Source organism: Xyrauchen texanus, chromosome 25 (genome assembly GCF_025860055.1).
Source record: "Xyrauchen texanus isolate HMW12.3.18 chromosome 25, RBS_HiC_50CHRs, whole genome shotgun sequence".
Taxonomy (NCBI): Eukaryota; Metazoa; Chordata; class Actinopteri; order Cypriniformes; family Catostomidae; genus Xyrauchen; species Xyrauchen texanus.
Genome location: NC_068300.1, coordinates 32280781 through 32299040, shown reverse-complemented (window position 1 = coordinate 32299040; position 18260 = coordinate 32280781). Strand labels below are relative to the sequence as shown.

General features: G+C 36.9%; 1 protein-coding gene across 2 annotated transcripts in view; it reads right to left on the bottom strand.

Moving 5' to 3' along the window:
• Positions 1-284: 284 nt before the first annotated feature.
• Positions 285-18260, bottom strand: part of zbtb46 (zinc finger and BTB domain containing 46) — a 118204-nt gene continuing 100228 nt past the window's right edge. For both annotated transcript variants that reach the window (XM_052090716.1, XM_052090717.1), the window contains exons 4-5: positions 10335-10510; positions 285-3482 (exon numbers count right to left, since the gene is read on the bottom strand). In XM_052090716.1, coding sequence (XP_051946676.1) covers positions 3057-3482; positions 10335-10510 — 602 coding nt within the window. In that variant the 3' untranslated portion in view covers positions 285-3056. The remainder of the gene's footprint in view (positions 3483-10334; positions 10511-18260) is intronic.

Here is an 18260-nt window from a genome sequence, read left to right as displayed (position 1 = left end):
TACAAATGTATAATAATTCCAAGTCTGCAATATTAAAAAGAGGCCTATTGGAATATTGTAGCATGTTTAGTTAACAGACAAAGAGAGCTTAACATCAATGGAATGCAAAGCAATAAAAAAACACTGAAAATAAAACAGGAATGCTGTACACACATGTAGATCAAGTGCATCGAGGCACATTTCTGTATTAAGATTTAACCAATAAAAATCACTGTATTTAAAACAGAGCCTGAGGTTTTGTGATGGACTTAAATGACATAATACATTTTTCTTTTAAATTCCAACAGATTTTATTTCAATTAAAGGTAAAGAACACAATAAATTAAACAAACAGGAAAAAAAGCTAAATGTCCAATAGTTTGGAGCGATTTGGATATCAATTGTGCCTGGCATTCAGGCCAAAGATAGTTGAGGTCCTAAAGTTTGTACAAATTCTCATTGCCAAGCATGCACTTCCCATAGTTCCACATGACAGTGGCTGGCCTTCTAAATGTATATCCAGATTGATGCCATACAGTAGAGCACATTCATTAAACCTTGAGCATGTTTATAAGGGCAACAGAATTAAAGCTGCAATTCTCTACAAAAATCTACTTGGAAGCGGCCCTTCATAACATAACAAAACCATAATCTGCGCTTTCTTAAAGTAGAGGGGAAAAAATCAACCAAGCAAATCATTGTTAGATCAAAGCTTTGCACCTGTACACCAAACTGAAACAAAAGCACTAAATGTATACAAAGTATACCAGATTATTATTGTTTTGGTATAATATTAACTACTTAGTGTACGTTAGTAATATAGAAGCATGTGCTGTATATACCTTTCTGTCAACACAATCAGTGAGTTAAGCTCTCAGAAATGTTATCCTTCATAAATAATATATAATAATAATTATGAAAAAAAAAGTTCTCAAATATCACTCAGAAATGCATGGAACTGGCACAATATAATTACTTCTGAAAGCCACATGGCTTGCTGTCCATAGAAAGGCAAGATTGGAACGTTTTACACTGTTTTTATAGAAAGGAAATATAAAAATTAAATGGATAATAAAGCTTAGCATCCAGCACTTAATAATAATAATAATAATAACAATAATAATAATGATAATAACAATAATAATTACAACAATATCAACAGTAACCATAGTGATACAAATTTGTTAATCATTGTAAGTAAAAGCATAATAAAGCATTTTATTCCCATTGTCAAATATTCTGGCACAGATTGTTAAAACAATAAGGAGTAAAAAGACATTCGTAATCCTGGTCCTTGACACACACATGCACACACACACGCACACACGCACGTGTGCACGAGCGCGTTTACTTAGCTATCTGAATGGGGACATAATGTAGGCTTATATTGTTTTAAATAAAGCTAACTGTAAATACTATAGACTAACCCAAACCCACCACCTAAAAAAGGTTTTGCATTTTAAGAAAGTTTTTGCAACTGTGGACGTCCCCAAAGTTTTTGTCATATTTTGTCAAATTCTGGGAATTAATTTGTCTCTCAAAGTATTGCTAAGTAAACTCACACTTTTTCTCTATTGGTACATGAGTCAAGCAAAATTATAAGGATATGACTAGACAAGCAATCTCTCAAACAAACTAAATAAATAACCATTTAAACCCAATAAATCAACAGCATTTTTACTTTACAGCACACGTCAGTCCCGATGACCTCAAAAACAAAACATGTTTTGTAATTTTAAATGAACTGAACACCAAAAGAAGAGAGAGAGAAAGATCAAAGCTGTGGTTATCTGCTTATGAAAACTGATGCATATATTTAGCGGGAAGGCATGATATCTCCCTGTCAAATCACATGGGTTTAATCTTTTAGAGGCAGACTCGGTACAGTACAATGGCTAGGCTGCACAGAAATGCAAAATACGTAAAACGCAGGATGAGCGAGACGAGAGGAGAGAGAGTTCAAAATCATTTCAATGATGGCTTTTGTATGACATTAGCTTATGTTTTACACTGCCCTCAACACCAAACCTACCAAATACATTTGCATACAGTTTTAAGTTTAAAGAAACACAGCACACTAAAAACTCTCAGTGTAAAACCGAGCCCATCCCTGACAGTGTCCACTGTATGGAATGCAATTAATGAGAAACTATTACAGTGGGAAAAAAGTTATATTTCCCTAAATCTTCTAATTTGATCTCTCTCCTCTAGTATCCTCTATTGAAGACTTGTTTCCCTCCAATAATAGAGAGAATGAAGATTGTTGAGAACTAGAAAGATACATTTCTGCATAGTGTTTGCTCAACTTCCCAATCCGTTCTTTGTTGAAAACACAAAACCATCAAACGCCTCACTTATATGTAACTATATACATGATTTTTTCCCCTTGATATAAATGTTCAGAAAAACTAAAATTGCAACGCAATAAAACATTACAAGGCATATATTATAATTAGCAAACCTAGCACAAATGTTCATATATAACAGTCATCAGGACATACTGTATATCCTTAAAGGTAGGTGCGGTCACCATATTCATCTATGTAAATTGGAATAAAAATGTAAACCACAGAAACAGGGAATCGTTAGGAATCTAGTCAACGTTTAAAGTGCAAGTCTGTTGCAGTTTCAACAATGTGCCAAAAAAAATGGGTGCAAGTCTTCTGACACAAACTGCTTAGCAATAGATAAGCCAGCGCCCCCTTGTGACGACTGACCTTATGGCAAGAGCACATCTTTCGTACACTTTCTCTGTCCGACCCATCAATGCATTGTACTGATTTTGGACGATCTTCAAGACAACTCAAATGTCACTTGTCAGAAGAAATAGCAAACACATAAACAGAAACCCGTTTGGTCCTTGTAGGAAGAAAGACGACAAACCAAAGCCTAGGTCAGAAGCACATAGAGTCGGAGCCAAGAAGACTCTTCACTGTCTCCTTTGGCAGCCCTGTGGGCATCTCAAGGACCTCTCGGTTTGTGGCTCCTTCCACAAACTGAGATCTGATTGCTCAACCTTAAGCATATCTCCTTACAGGATCAGGTGGATGAGCTTAGACTAGACACCAGGCACTGGACTAGGAACTCCAACTGAAGTCCTTCTCACTTCCTGCTCTGGTGTCTCCTTCCAACGCAGAGTCGCTCTCCTCTTTGCCATCGTCTGTTTGTCTGTCATCTCGCTGTGACATCCCTAAGCCTGCTCTCCATTTTCCATTCTCCTCGTCCCCTTCTCCTTCTCCCATCAGCTCCGTCTCCACCATCATCTCCTCTTCTCCGTCGCCATCTGCGGTGTCGTCAGGAAAACGGTGATCACCAGGATACAAGAGCTCTTCCTCTGGGGAGCCATCCTCGCCATGCTGGTCCAGCAGGGCAGCCATGCCTCGACCCGAACACTCTGCGCAGACGCCGTGGCGACGAGAGCCGTGTTTGATGCCTACGCTGGCGGCCGACATGAAGACACGGCTGCATACTTTACACACATACTTCTTGTCTTTACTGTGCACCTGAGAAAGAGTGAAAATGCTGTTTTAACAGACAGAAAGTACCCTGGTACTTTGATATACAGTACTGTGCAAAAGTTTCAGTATTGTATATCACTAGTTCTCAACTGGTTCGGCTTCAGGACCCAGACTTTACGTTGAACATCAAGCGCTGACCCAACACCTACCAAACCCGAACCCATATTTAATGCTGGGTTGAATTTCTTTTTACCTTGCATAGTTTTGTTCATGGTTTTCATGGTGTGATGGGACACGTGGCCTTGGATGTCAACAACAAAAAGATGCACCGATCTGATACCGAGATAGGTTTTAGCTCTGATACTGACATTGTTACACGGATCGAGTATGGAATGATCCAAATGTGGAGACTTTTGGTATATAAAGCCATACAAGAGCTTTGTGAATCGCAAAGTGCTGTGTTTAATAAATACATATATATTCTGCATATGTTGCATGCTTCAGAGTGAATAAACACTGCGCTGTTGCATTACTCACACACAGCATGTGCAGGCTCATGATGCGATGCTGTTATTTAGCTCTTAGAGTGACGTGCAATATGTGAGTTCACCACACAAGCTTCATCTCAGATGTATATGCTAGTATGGTTCACTTATAACATGCATTAAAAATGGCACCGGAGGTGCATTTAACCAGATTTTATCCCAATCAGTTCCACACAGTGAGGTATAGATATTCAAACTGAATAAGAAAAAACAATACTGGTATCAGATCAGGATCTGTATTGGCTGACACAGAGAATTTGGGTATTGGAATTGGATTGGAAGCGAAAAAGTGGTATTGGTGCATCTCTGCAAAATTTATTGGTAGTGATTTCTCCTCCCTTTTAAAAGTTAACAAGCCCATTTATTATTATTTTGCCATCTTGCACAATTTTGCACAATATGTGATTAGTTGCATTTTATTAATTGCATTTAGCATTATTTCTCTGATCATAACCCAATCAGAACAGTCGACCCACCAGTTGAGAAACACTAATATATAGTTAGTACTGAATGATAAAGTAACTTTGATTGACTCCAAGTTATTGAAGGGATGGTTCACCCAAAAATTACAGTTCTCTCATCATTTACTTTTTCATTTTCAAAATGTAAAAGAATGTGTTTGTGAAAGTGAAGATTTATATTAAAAAGGACTTAAATATTGATCTGTTTCTCAACAAAACCTATTATATCTCTTCTTAAGACATGGATTATAATACTGGAGTCTTAAGGATTACTTTTATGCTACCTTTTATGTGATTTTTGGAGCTTCAAATCTCTGGCCATCATTCACTTACATTGTATGGACAGAGCTGAAAAATTCTTCTAAAAATCTTCATTTGTGTTCAGCAGAAGAAAGTCATTCACATCTGGGATGGCATGAGTGTGCGTGAATGATGAGAGAATTTTCATTTTTGGGTGAACTAGCCCTTTAAAAGAATCTCATTGCACATGTCCAAAACTTAACTTGGTGCTTAGTTTGTTTGGTTAGTGTTTGTATGGTTTTGTATGTTATTAGTTACTATGATGCATGTAAAAAAAAAAAACACGATATTACCACAGTACCATGTCCAAAAGACCATGGAATTATAACATTTTTTAGTGTGATTTACAGTATATATATATATACTCAGATGTCTTCAAAACCATTAGAAAAAGCAGTAATCTGTGTAGTCAGCGATGGCTTTGCAAGGGAAAATTAGCAGTGCAGCCAAGTGCAGTCGCCACATTATAACTAAACATCGGCAATGTGCTGCGATGTAGAATATCGAGTGCAATCAATCACAGTGTGGATCATGAATTAAGCAATGTTTAGGTGTTAAACGTTTCATTGCTAAGCAGAAGCAGCGCTGTCTGTTATCATGTCACACTATTACAGTCCCTTTGATATGCTTAAAACCAGAGCTAACGTCTGTGGAAACATCTCTTAGCTACACAGCAACCTACAGCATGTGCCAAAGCATGTATGTATGCCAACTATGAGAAGAATCAGTAAATGCCTGCTTTATGTGGGAGAAAATGAGGAGAGGTGGTGTTAAAAGACTGCTGGCAATAAGGGCAAAAAAAAAGTGAGATAAGAGGGGTTTGTGGAATATGACAGAATCCTATATTTAATAGGAGAGAACCAAATCTCTCCCACACAAACATCTTTACGAACTGCACATACAGTATTCTGTTTAGCTTTTAATAAAAAATTATTTTTAAAATGTTTAATATTCCACAAGATACTAGATACTTTATTAAATATTAGATATGTTTTAGTGGCTTTTTTTTTATTTTAAACATCTAAATATGCTCATTGAAATTGTTTCCATAAATGCGATTGGAGTCTCTCCCAATAACTGGTCTGAACTACAGTGCATTGTAAATAATGAAAGAAAATTATGGTGAATTACAGTTTAGTCAGTGAGTTGTTATTTCAGTAACTGTAATGAATTAAACATGTAACATGTTCATGAATCAATTCAATAATTTAAATGTATCATATTTTTGTATTTTGTATTATATATATATATATATATATATATATATATATATATATATATATATATATATAGTGACAGCCAAAAGTTTTGAATAATGTACAGATTTTGCTCTTAATTGGCATTCAACTGATCACAATGTATATTGAAGACAAAAATTATTATTAAAATGTGAAAAGTTCTAAAAACTTCTTCAAAGATTTCTCATCAAAAAATCCTCCACGTGCAGCAATGACAGTTTTGCAGATCCTTGGCATTCCAGCCAGGGCTGGACTGGTAATCTGGCATACCGGACATTTTCCTGGTGGTCCAGCACTGGGGCCGATCAGGGGCAGACAGGCCATCGGGAAAACCGAGCAGCCGCGAAACGTGCCGAATGGGCCGTGATAAGCTAAAATAAGCTTAACATACACTTGACTGTGCTGGTTCCGCTTGTCGGCTGGAGTTTGTTTTGTGGTATAAAACTTATTTTGTGTTATGTAATTCTGTCTCAAAAAATTTGAATAGAAGCACCAGACATCCAATGGCAAAGTTGTTGTGGGGACTCTCGTAGGTGTACATGGACTTTTTGAGTTTAGAGGGATAGATGTCGGTTGGCGCTGTCGTGCACAGGGTTAATGCGCACTTTTTTTTTTTCTGTTTGTTTGGTTCTGGGGGAAGTTCTGGGTTTGATTGTTGCAATAATGGGAAATGTGCTCTTTATAATTTTATTTTCGACAAACAATCTATTATTTCTAACATTTCCACATACAGTGAAAAATAAATCATATAGTTGGGGCTTTAATGTATCCCTTTTGCAAAATCCTGATTTCCAACAAATGTTAAAGGTAGAAATCAGTGTTTATATGGAGACCAACTGGTCCTCAGTATCCTCGGTGTGCGTGGCTTGGAGGCACTTAAGGTGGTTATTAAGGGAAGGATCATATAATATGCCTCATTCATCAAAAATGTAAATGCTCAAGAACTCATGGAGTTGTAAGGGAAAATTAAAAGTGTCATATGAATCTGATGGCCACAGAGAGTTGACCCAATTTAAATACAGATATAATACTATTTTGTCACTGAAGGTGGAGTTTTGGCTATTCAGGTTAAGACCCTGAGTTGTGTCGGGGTACAAAGCAGGGAAGCTTTTGGATAGATGTATAAAGCAGAGAGTCTTTTCTACCATTCCCTCTGTGAAATCTGCTGGTGGTGAAATATTTACCTCAGCCATTGATATTAATAATGCTTTTAAAGAATACTAGTTCCATGTCTTTGTCTACTGATGACGATATCATTTTTTTTAGAATCATTAGAACTCCCTAAACGGAGGACAGAGCAAAAATATTATCTTGATTCTGAGATAAACTTGGAGGAGCGTAGCAAGGTAATTAAGACCTTGCCTACAGGCAAGGCTACGGGGCCAGATGGCTTTGCTGCCGAGTTTTTTAGATCTTATGCTACAGAACTGGCTCCACTTTTGTTAGAATTTTATACAGAATCATTAAAGAATGGAAAGATTCTGCCAACCACGACACAAGCCCAGATTAGTCTGATTCTTAAAAAGACAAAGATCCAAGCGAGTGTAAGGGTTACTATCCAATTTTCCTGATCCAGTAAGAAGTTAAAATAATGTAAAAAATTCTGGCTAACCGATTAAGTGAAGTTATGACATCTCATATACATATAAATCAGGTGGGTTTATTTGGGGTCGTAGCTCTTCTGATAACATTAGGCATTTCATCAATATCATGTTGTCAGTGGCGAATGATCAGACTCTGGTCGCTGCCATCTCACTTGATGCCGGGTATTGGGATTATCTTTTTAAGATTTTGGAAATATACAGGTTCGGGAAAACGTTTATTGGATGGATTAAGATACATTAAGATACCACCCTGTAGCGGCGGTACAAACAAATTGATTAATTTCAGATTTTTTTATTCTTGATAGGGGCACCTGGCAGGGTTGCCCTCTCTCACCATAATTGTTCTGTCTTGCCTGGGAGACATTAGCAGCTGCAATAAGAAAGGTGGAGGATTTTCCAGGGAGTGGTTGTGGGAGGTGTGGCGCACAAGATTTTGCTTTACGTAGATTATATTTTGTTATTTGTCTCTGATCCCAATAGATCTATTGCTTGCCTCCACAGAATTATTGATTCCTTTTCTAAATTCTCAGAATACAGAGTCAATTGGTATAAATCTGAAGCTTTGGTTCTGACAGCGTACTGCTCAGTAACGGCTTTCCAGCAGGGTGCCTCCAGTGGCCCAAACAGGGCATTAAGTATTTGAGCATTTTATTACCAGCAAATTTGTCTAATTTAGTTAGAGATAATTTTGACCCCTTAATTAAAAGGTTTTCGAGCAATGTGGGCAGGTGGGTTCTCATTACATTTATCTATGATTGAGAAGGTTAATGTTAAAGGGCACCTATTATGGAATTTTGAAAATTACCTTTCATGTAGTGTATAACATAGATTTAAGTGAACAAAAACATCCTGCAAAGTTTTATATATGAAAGTTCACCGTAAAAAAAGTTATTGTCTCTCAAAACTAGGAGTCGACTCTGAGTCAATGTAATGAATCGTTTTTCCAATGAGTCATTTTCCTTTTCGTTGTGACGTCAAGACGAAAAATTATCAAATTGGCCGCGCCCACTCATTGCCCGCGCAGACACCAGGGAAAACTTGAAAACATGCTTAATAAGTATTTGTGTGTGTTGTGTAAGTTACGCTCAGCGCAGCTTCTAGGTCTCCAATGTAAATTTTTTTGAAATATGTGAAATGTTTGTCGATGTTATTGGAGTTGTCATAAAGAATAGAGCAATAACTTGTAGTAATGCAGTGCTTTACCAATATGTTTATGCGTTCGGCTAACGCAAACAATAACTGATTGGGTGTTTACCACCGAACTTTGGGCTATGATCGCTAACATAAATCAACTCAAATTCCTTCTCTGATTTAGATTTTTTTACTACAAAGCGGTGATGGGCGTTCCGTTTCCGACAATCTCTGCACAGAGTATACCAATCACAACTGACTGGGTCATCTGACCAATCACCGCAGATTAGCGTCACGCAAAGGAGGGGTTTGGAAAAATGAGTCGTTGAACGAATCATTTGGGAGTCGGTGAGCAAATCAGGTAAACATAAATGCATAAAATAAGACAACAAAAGTGTCTTTTGTCATTGCATGCATGTAAAACTGTTTTTGGGGACTCCCAAAACAATATTAGGAACATTTTAAATGCCATAATAGGTGCCCTTTAATAAAATTAATTGTTTTCCAAAATGTAACATACAATCTCTCCCTGTAGATGTCCCCCTCTCTTATTTCAAGCTATATTGGTAGTATAGCAAAGTTCGTCATTTGGAATAGTAAACGTCCCAGATTACATTTTAATAAGTTACATAGGTCGATTGACAAAGGTGGGCTAGTCCTACCCATGATTTTGTTTAATACTATGTCTCAGCCATTTGGCTCATTGGTCGCTTCCACCTGAGAGAACCCCTCCCTGCTTTTGTATTGAACAGGAACACTTTGAGCTAAGATTCAAGAATTTCAGAGTTGTATGTGTGACGTTTTGAGCACTCAGATTTTACTTTGTCCCAGACACTGTATTTTGGGTGATGGGACAGTCATAAATTTGGGGGATAATTACATAAAAAATTGGGTTCTGACCAGTCTCATGATTGACAGGCAAATCATTTTAAGGGGATGGAAGTCGGATGGAGCGCCCTCTTTTTCTGACTGGTGTGTGGAAATGGGGAGGGTGGCAGCTTTCGAGGAAGGGGTAAGTAGAAGGTTGGGTTTTTTTTTTGGTGGGGGGGACTCTCAGAGAGGGGATGTGGAGAGTGTAGTTTAGTTTAATTATGTATGTTTATTATATTTTCCTTTTTGTTTTCTGTTTTTTAGTTGTTTTATTATTGGGGGTTGTGTTATTATGTGGGTTTGAATGTGAAATGTTTATTTGTTGTATATGTGTTGGGGTTTTCTTTGTGGTGTATATATGAAATTAAAACATTTTAATTAAAAAAATGACCTTTTTTTCAAATAGTGATGGTTCAGTTTTTTTACATCAGTATTGTCCTGAATATACTTTGTGATCAGTTGAATTCCACTTTGGTGAATCAAAGTACCAATTTTATCCAAAAACAGCTAAATCTGTACATTATTCCAAAATTTTGGCCACCACTATGTATATATATATATATATATATATATATATATATATATATATATATATGTATAGTGTATATATAGTATATACTATATTATTTAAGCTGTTTGTGGCGCTGAACTCAGACTTTGTTTTACAAATCTGTGATCCTTTTCAATACAGTTTCATAGACTCACTGCCTCCCTCTGTTGGCTTATCATGATAATGCTCTGCACTCACCAGCGTATGGCGTTTCATGTGCTCCCTCCTGGTGAACTTCTTTCCGCAGATATCACAGGGATACGGCCTCTCGCCTGTATGCGAGCGCATATGCCTTTTCAGGATGCACTGGTGCATGGCGGAAAAACTGCAGTATGGGCACTTAAACTTCTTCCTGATCACTGTGAAGTCGTTAACTGTGGACCGAGAGAGAGAGAGAGAGAGAGAGAGAGAGAGAGAGAGAGAGAGCGTGCTGATCAGACACTGAACACACATAAGCTGCTAGAAGTAAGAGAGTTAATATGTGAATATGTGAGTTAATATGTGAAAAGTGTTCAAGCCCTACACATGGCATTAACGCCAAGCCTACTTACCAAAACTCAGTGTTAATCTCTCTCTCTATTGGATAGAATGAATTTAATTAACAGCAACCATTATTGCATTAAGGTAATGGGTTGATTAAAGTTTTTTAATGAGTGTTGTCTGAGCTATTTTTTGGGGGGGCATTTTTAAGGCCTAAAAGGATGACAAATAGGAGAAAGTTACATTACACTAAAAACAGCCACATGCCTCTTTAGTTTAAAGAAATCTCACAAAGTGTCCAGGTCATGTTCTAATATATATATATATGTACATACACACACTACCGGTCAGAAGTTTTGAAACAATTGACTGAAATGTTTCTCATGATCTAAAAATCTTTTGATCAGAAGGCGTATGCTTAAATGTTTGAAATTAGTTTTGTAGACAAAAATATAATTGTGCCACCATATTCATTTATTTCATTATAAAACTAAAATGTAATTTCAAAAAAGTTTTTGAAATTGATGACTTGTACAAAATAATAAAGAAAAGCAGCTAATAAGTGCCCAACATAGATGGGAACTCCTTCAATACTGTTTAAAAAGCGTCCCAGGGTGAAACCTCAAGAAGATGCTTGAGAAAATGTCAAGAGTACATGTCTGCAAATTCTAGGCAAAGGGTGACTACTTTGAAGATGCTAAAATATAAAACAGTTTTGATTTATTTTGGATTTTGTTTAGTCACTACTTAATTCACATAATTATAATAAGAAAGTGTAAGTGTTTCAAAACTTTTGACCTGTAGTGTGTATGTGTGTGTGTGTGTGTGTGTGTGTGTGTGTGTGTATATATATATAAATATAGTAGGAAGAAAAAGTATATGAACCCTTTGGAATTAGCTAGTTTTCCAATTTAATTTGTCATAAAATTTGATTTCATCTTCATCAAAGTCACAATTATAGACAATGCACTTAAGCTAACAACACACAAACAATTATAATATTTCATGTCTTTATTGAACCCATACCATTAAACATTCACAGTGTTTTGGAAAAAGTAAGTGAACTACTAGGCTAAAGATGTCAACAAATCTAATTAGAGTCATGTGTTTGCAAACCTGGAATCCAATTAATGAAACGAGATTGGAAGTGTGGGTTAGAGCTACTTTGACTTATAAAAAGCACTTAAGCATTTTGAGTTTGCTATATACAAGAAGCATCTGCTGATGTGGACCATACCTCACAAAAAAGAGATTTCAGATTTCAGACCTACTGTACGATCAAGAATTTTAGCTTTGCATAAATCTGGAAAGGGTTACAAAGTTATCTCAAAGAGCTTGAATATACATCTGTCCACAGTTAGACAAATAGTCTATAAATGGAGATGATTTAGTACTGCGGCTACTCTCCTAAGAAGTGTCTGTCCAGCCAAGATGGCTCAAAGGGCACAACGTAGAATGCTCAATGAGGTAAAAAAAGCACCCTGGAGTGACCGCTAAAGACTTGAAGGAATCATTGGAACTGGTTAAAATTACAGATGCACCGATACCACTTTTTCTCTTCTGATTCGGATATTGGAAATCTCAGTATCGACAGATCCCGATCCGATACCAGTGTTATTTTTTTGCATAATCAGTTTAGAATATCTTTACATTATTGTGTGGAATTAATTGGGTGTATTCTTTAATATGTAAAGAAACACAAACCTCTAACTACACATTGTTTCAATATAAATGTATACCTTATTAAGAAAATCTTCGTTAACTAGTATACTGGATAATGTAGCAGCAAAATTAACACTAATTCCAGTCTAAGTGTTCAGTACAAAAGAAGCATTTTTTTTTTTTTTTTCAACTTGGGATCTGGACTTGTGTATCTTTTTTTTTTTGTTCAATTTAATTGTAAGATATCAGCTCACTTTTCATTCACACATTTATTTTTTGGAACACATTCAACTTAAATATTATAATTTGAAAACAAATAATAATATAATAGTAAAATATCTAAATCGTGCACCTTTAACTTATAAACCCTCATGCTTTTATTTTGACATTCTGAACTCTCCTGTAAGTGTGTCTGTTTGTAGGCAAGTTCACAGTAGTTTAATTCGCTTCTTATTCAAATTATGGTAAAATGCACTGGTGCCGGTGCCATTCTAAATGCATATTATAAGTGAACCGAACTTTTGAGCATCTACATCTGGAGATGTTGTTTGTGAGTAGCGCTCAAATATTGCGCACCGTGTGAAGGCTAAAAATAGCCGCAAGTGTGTGTAAATAGAGCAGCACCATTCACTGATGCGCTGGATCTGCGCGTGCATTTGATATATTTACTTATTAAACACAGCCTTTTGTGATTCACAGAGCTATTGCACGTCTTCAAGTGGCTTTGAATAAAATGCACGAGTCATATGAACTACTTTAATTGTGTTTTTATGGTTCTTTTATGTCATTTTTGGAGCTTGACAATAACATGACTAACACACAGTATCAGATTTGGATCGGGCTTGTCGCACCGTCTAAAAGCTTCGTTATCAGAGCCAGGTATCAGATCGGTGCATCCCTAGTTAAAATCTCTGTTTATGAGTATACTATATGGAAAACATTAAACAGGCATGGTGTCCATGGCAGGACACCATGAAGGAAGCCGCTCCTTTCCAACAAAAACATTGCTGCACGCTTAAATTTTGCCAAATGTCCACCTTGACACTCCACTGGGAACGCTACTAGGAAGCTGTTTTGTGGACTGATGAAACTAAGGTTGAGTTGTTTGGGAAGAACATGGTGCATTACAAATGATGTAAATAGGGCACCGCATACCAACATGAAAACATAATTCCAATGTTGAAGTACGGTAGAGGGAGCATCATGATTTGGGGCTGCTTTGCTGCTTCAGGGCCTAAACCACTTGCCATCATCAAGGAAAACATTTATTTCTAAATATATTAAGATATCCTACAGGATAATGTCAAGGTGGCTGTGCGCCAGCACAGAACAATGACATAAAACATTGAAATAAATCCAATACAGAATGCCTGAAATAAATAAATACACCTTTTGGAGCGCCCCAGTCAGAGCCAAACCTTAACCCAATAGAGATGCTGTGGAATGACATCAAGAGAGCTGTTCACACCAGACATCCCAAGAATATGGCTTAGCTGAAGCAGTTCTGTAAGGAAGAATGGCCCAGAATTCCTTCTGAACGTTGAGCAGGTCTAATCCACAGCTTATTTGAGGTTATGCCAAAGAAGGATTGACCAGTTATTAAATCCAAAGTTTCACATACTTTTTCCACAGCACTGTGAATGTTTAATACGATGTGTTCAATAAAGACTATAATTGTTTGTGTTGTTAGCACATTGCTGTTTGTCTATACTTGTGACTTTGATGAAGATGAGATCACATTTTATGTCCAATTATTGCAGAAAACCAGTTAATTACAAATTATAAATACATTTGTTTGCATTGTGACATTTTCATGACAATTAAGCACATTTAGCCCCCAATTCTCAAAGAGAAAAAAAATGTATTATTTAAAGCATAAAGTAATACATAACAGTGGTATGTCATGAATGTTTAACTAACATTATTGTGCTGCCTTGAATTGATGCAGATTTTAATAGATCAATTATTGTATTACAGTCATTTTTAATATAATACATAAAAATACTATATTAAAGTAAAAAAATCTAATGAGAATCAATCTTGATTGAGAATAATGGGAATTACACAAAAACTTAAACGTAAGACATCCAGAAGTATTATGGTAATGAACATTGTTGTGCTTAATTGACAATTATGTCAGAGTGCAAAAAATATGAACGGTCCTAAGAGTGGTCTTCATTTCTATGCTATATATATAGCATAGAAATGTCTATATATATTTTGTGTTGATTTGGGGGGAAAAGGTTTCACATCAATTATATCCTTTCCATTCAATTCTGTTCTGTCACCGTGTCATCTAGTGCCAGACACTGTAGGTAACCAGTGCTCTTATATAATTGAAAATATGCAAGAGGGATCCTCTCTCCTTAACTCACCTGCCCTTAGCTACCAAAAAATTCTCCAAAAGACAGTTTCCTTAGCAACCAGAGTGTCGAAACATATTTTACAGCTCAAATTCAACAAAGCATGATGAAATAAACCACAAAACAGCACAGCAGTTTCCTATTGTTTGACGAACAATTAGCACACAAATTATCAGCCTAAACAATTCCTTCAATTCCACTTCTCTTGTTCTCATTCTCAATTTTCCATCATCTATATGGCACCATGGGAGAAACCCGCTTCAGCACCACCCTCCACCCCACCAACAAATGTTTGTAGATGAGATGGCTGGTGGACTTCAGGGCGGCTACTTGTCCCCTGTCAAGATGCTGTCTGTGCTGCCACCTCCCCCCACAAGATGCCACCCCGGATGGCTGCCCATGTCGCCCATGCCTAAATACGCCACTGGACATTAATCTCATTAGGCAGAGGTCTAGACTGGCTCAGCTAGTAAGTGGATGAGCACCAATTAGGTAAGAGACCTGAAAACCAGGTTTGTCCAATCCTTACACATGAAAGACTTTAACACAAACATGTCTCATTGAATGCCTTTACAATTTTATTTTTGAATCTGACCACATGCCTTAGAACTATTATAATCTACATTTTTAAAAGATCTCTTGTTGATGTAAAGAAGTGCTTCAACTAACCAATCAATTGGTCTTTAGTTATTTGTAAAATAAAAGAAACCACACTGTTTTTAGGATGCTTTATGGAAAGATTTATTGGCTACAAATGTACAAACAACCATGTACACAATAATATAGAACCAAAATACATAACTGTACAGAAATCTATGGAATGTGTCTAAAACCAACAACTGTCGTTAAAGGATATTCATTTTGCTAACAAAAATAGTGCAATTCAAAACTGCTATGACTGAGATTTCTGATGCATTTTTACACCTACTATTCAGACCACTTCTCACAATATAAGAGTATCAGTCGTTCTTTTCCTGAGAATTTGTAAAGACCTTGAAATCTTCCACTTCAGTGCGAGTTACAGAATTCTCACTCTTTGCATACAATACGTGCCAAACTGTAGTTTATTTCACAATGCACCTCACATTTAACGAAGCACCACGCTGCAGAGTTTAAAAGCTAACATTTATACCACATATTCAGAATTCTTTTGAATCTTGGAAAGTTGTGTTCTAACAGACTTGGCACAGACCTGCGCTGGTATTTTGATTGCTAAAAAAAAATGTAACAAAGCTTTGCATATGACATGCAGATCAGATAATCTATGCACAGTGCATATGAGAGCAGAGTATGACAAGACTTTTGCAAAGACAACAGACAAACATCTCTCCATTCTTTCTGAAATAAAACAATATTAATAAAAAAAGATTATGTAATGAAGATGCCCATGGTGAGACTTGGGTTTAGGACTAATGGGTAAAGAATGACATGTGACGTGTTAACGTGCATTCACATTATTGCCACTTTTGATATAATAAAAACAAAAACCCTACACACTTGAGTTTAGGCAGTGTCAAAGAACACAGCAAATGCATTGATCTTTAATGGAGATTGTGCTTTGCAAAGAATTCTGACATCACTATCTATTCACCGATGAGAATTTCAAAGAGGTGGGTTCAATCCCATTCCACTATATTTTAAACTGACCCTGCTCTTTTCATTGCCTTAAACTGGATCTTATTAATTCCTAACCATCAAACACTCTAGAGTTTTCTAGCGTGTAAGCGCCCTCACAAAGATATACTTATGACCTTTAAAATGACATACGTTTTGTACATTTTTACAGATAACAGCTTTGAATTAACACAAAAACACTGCCACCTGGTTATTATTATTCAGTGTTTGGTTAAATACGTCTGAAATGTAATCTGGTACTGATTACAAATGACACAACTAAAATGGTAAAATAATCTTACTGATTACATATGTTTTCGTTAATGTAATCTGATTACTTTTGGATTACTCATTTGATTAAAATATAATGTATTAAAGGAATAGTTCACTCAAAAATTCTTTCATCATTTACTAATCCCAGATGTGTGTCTTTCTTCTGCAGAATGCAAACAAAGATTTTTATAAGAATATTTCAGCCCTGTAGGTCCTCACAATGCAAGTGAATGGTGACCAAAATTTTTAAGCTCCAAAAAGCACATAAATGCAGCATAAATGTTATCCATAAGACTCTAGTGATTAAATCTATATCTTCTTATTCTTCGGACAGATCTTCAATAGATAACTGGAGCAGTGTGAAGTTCCCTGCTGCTTCAAATGCTTCACCATCATTCCGTTCCCCCAAAAAAAAAAATCACAGGACTTAATGACTACAGACCTGTCGCTCTAACATCTGTGGTCATGAAGTTGTTTGAGAGACTGGTTTTGGCCTACCTGAAAGACATTACTGGACCCCTGCTGGATCCCCTTCAATTTGCTTACTGAGCAAACCTGTCTGTTGATGATGCTGTCAATATGGAACTGCATTATATCTTACAACACCTCGACAGACCTGGGACTTATGCAAGGATCCTATTTGTGGACTTCAATACCATCATGACTGATCTTCACTCAACCAAACTGACCCAGCTCTCCATGCCAACCCCAATCTGTCGATGGATCACCAGCTTTCTGACAGATAGTGAGGCTGGGAAACTCACATCCGGGACCCTCACTTTAAACACTGGTACTCCTCAGGGATGCGTTCTCTCTCCACTGCTCTTCTTCCTGTACATGAATGACTGCACTGCAAAGGACCCCACTGTCAAGCTCCTAAAGTTTGCAGACAACACCACGGTCATCGGCCTCATCCGTGACGGTGACGAGTCAGCATACAGACGGGAAGTTGAACAGCTGGCTGTCTGGTGCGATCACAACAACCCTGAGCTGAACACACTCAAAACAGTCGAGATGATAGTGGACTTCAGGAGAACTTAAAGCTGAGACTGTCTTATTATGTCATCCATTGAAAATCCAGATTACATTACCACCCAACACTGTTATTATTACAAGTAAAAAACCTTGACGTATTCTAATAATTCTCTTATAGATATGCTTGTGGTCTGACCACCCAATCTGATTCAGTTTAAACATTAAACATCAGTTAGTTGCATTCTTATAATCTGATTGAACATTCAGTGTTCTAAGAGTACTACCAAGGGGTCAGGAATTAGCTGGTTAACAGGGCCCCATTATCCCATGCTAGTAGATGCTGGAACTACAGCTTACAATGGCAAAAAGCAAGTTTCTCCGTTGATAGGCATTAGAAACTAGCCGTGGTTCTAACGATTTTTCATTACATTATATTACATATTTTTTTTCGCTGAAAGATTGTCTTCAACAAAGATTCAAAGATAGGTAAAACACTGTGAGATTGAACATCATGTTGATGCTGTGCAGAGCGAGCGCGAGAATGGAAGGCGAACTGCAGCTACCTTGTGTTCCTCCTGAACCACCAGTACAAGAAACTTCTACAAGGAAAACATTTCTGGCTCAAGAGCGTGCTAAATGCGGAGGAGGCATGGCATTGGAGACACCTCTGAAGCAGATGCAGTCAACATGGGATTGCATCATATCCTGCAACATCTGGACAAACCAGGGACATATGCAAGGATCCTTTTTTGGACTT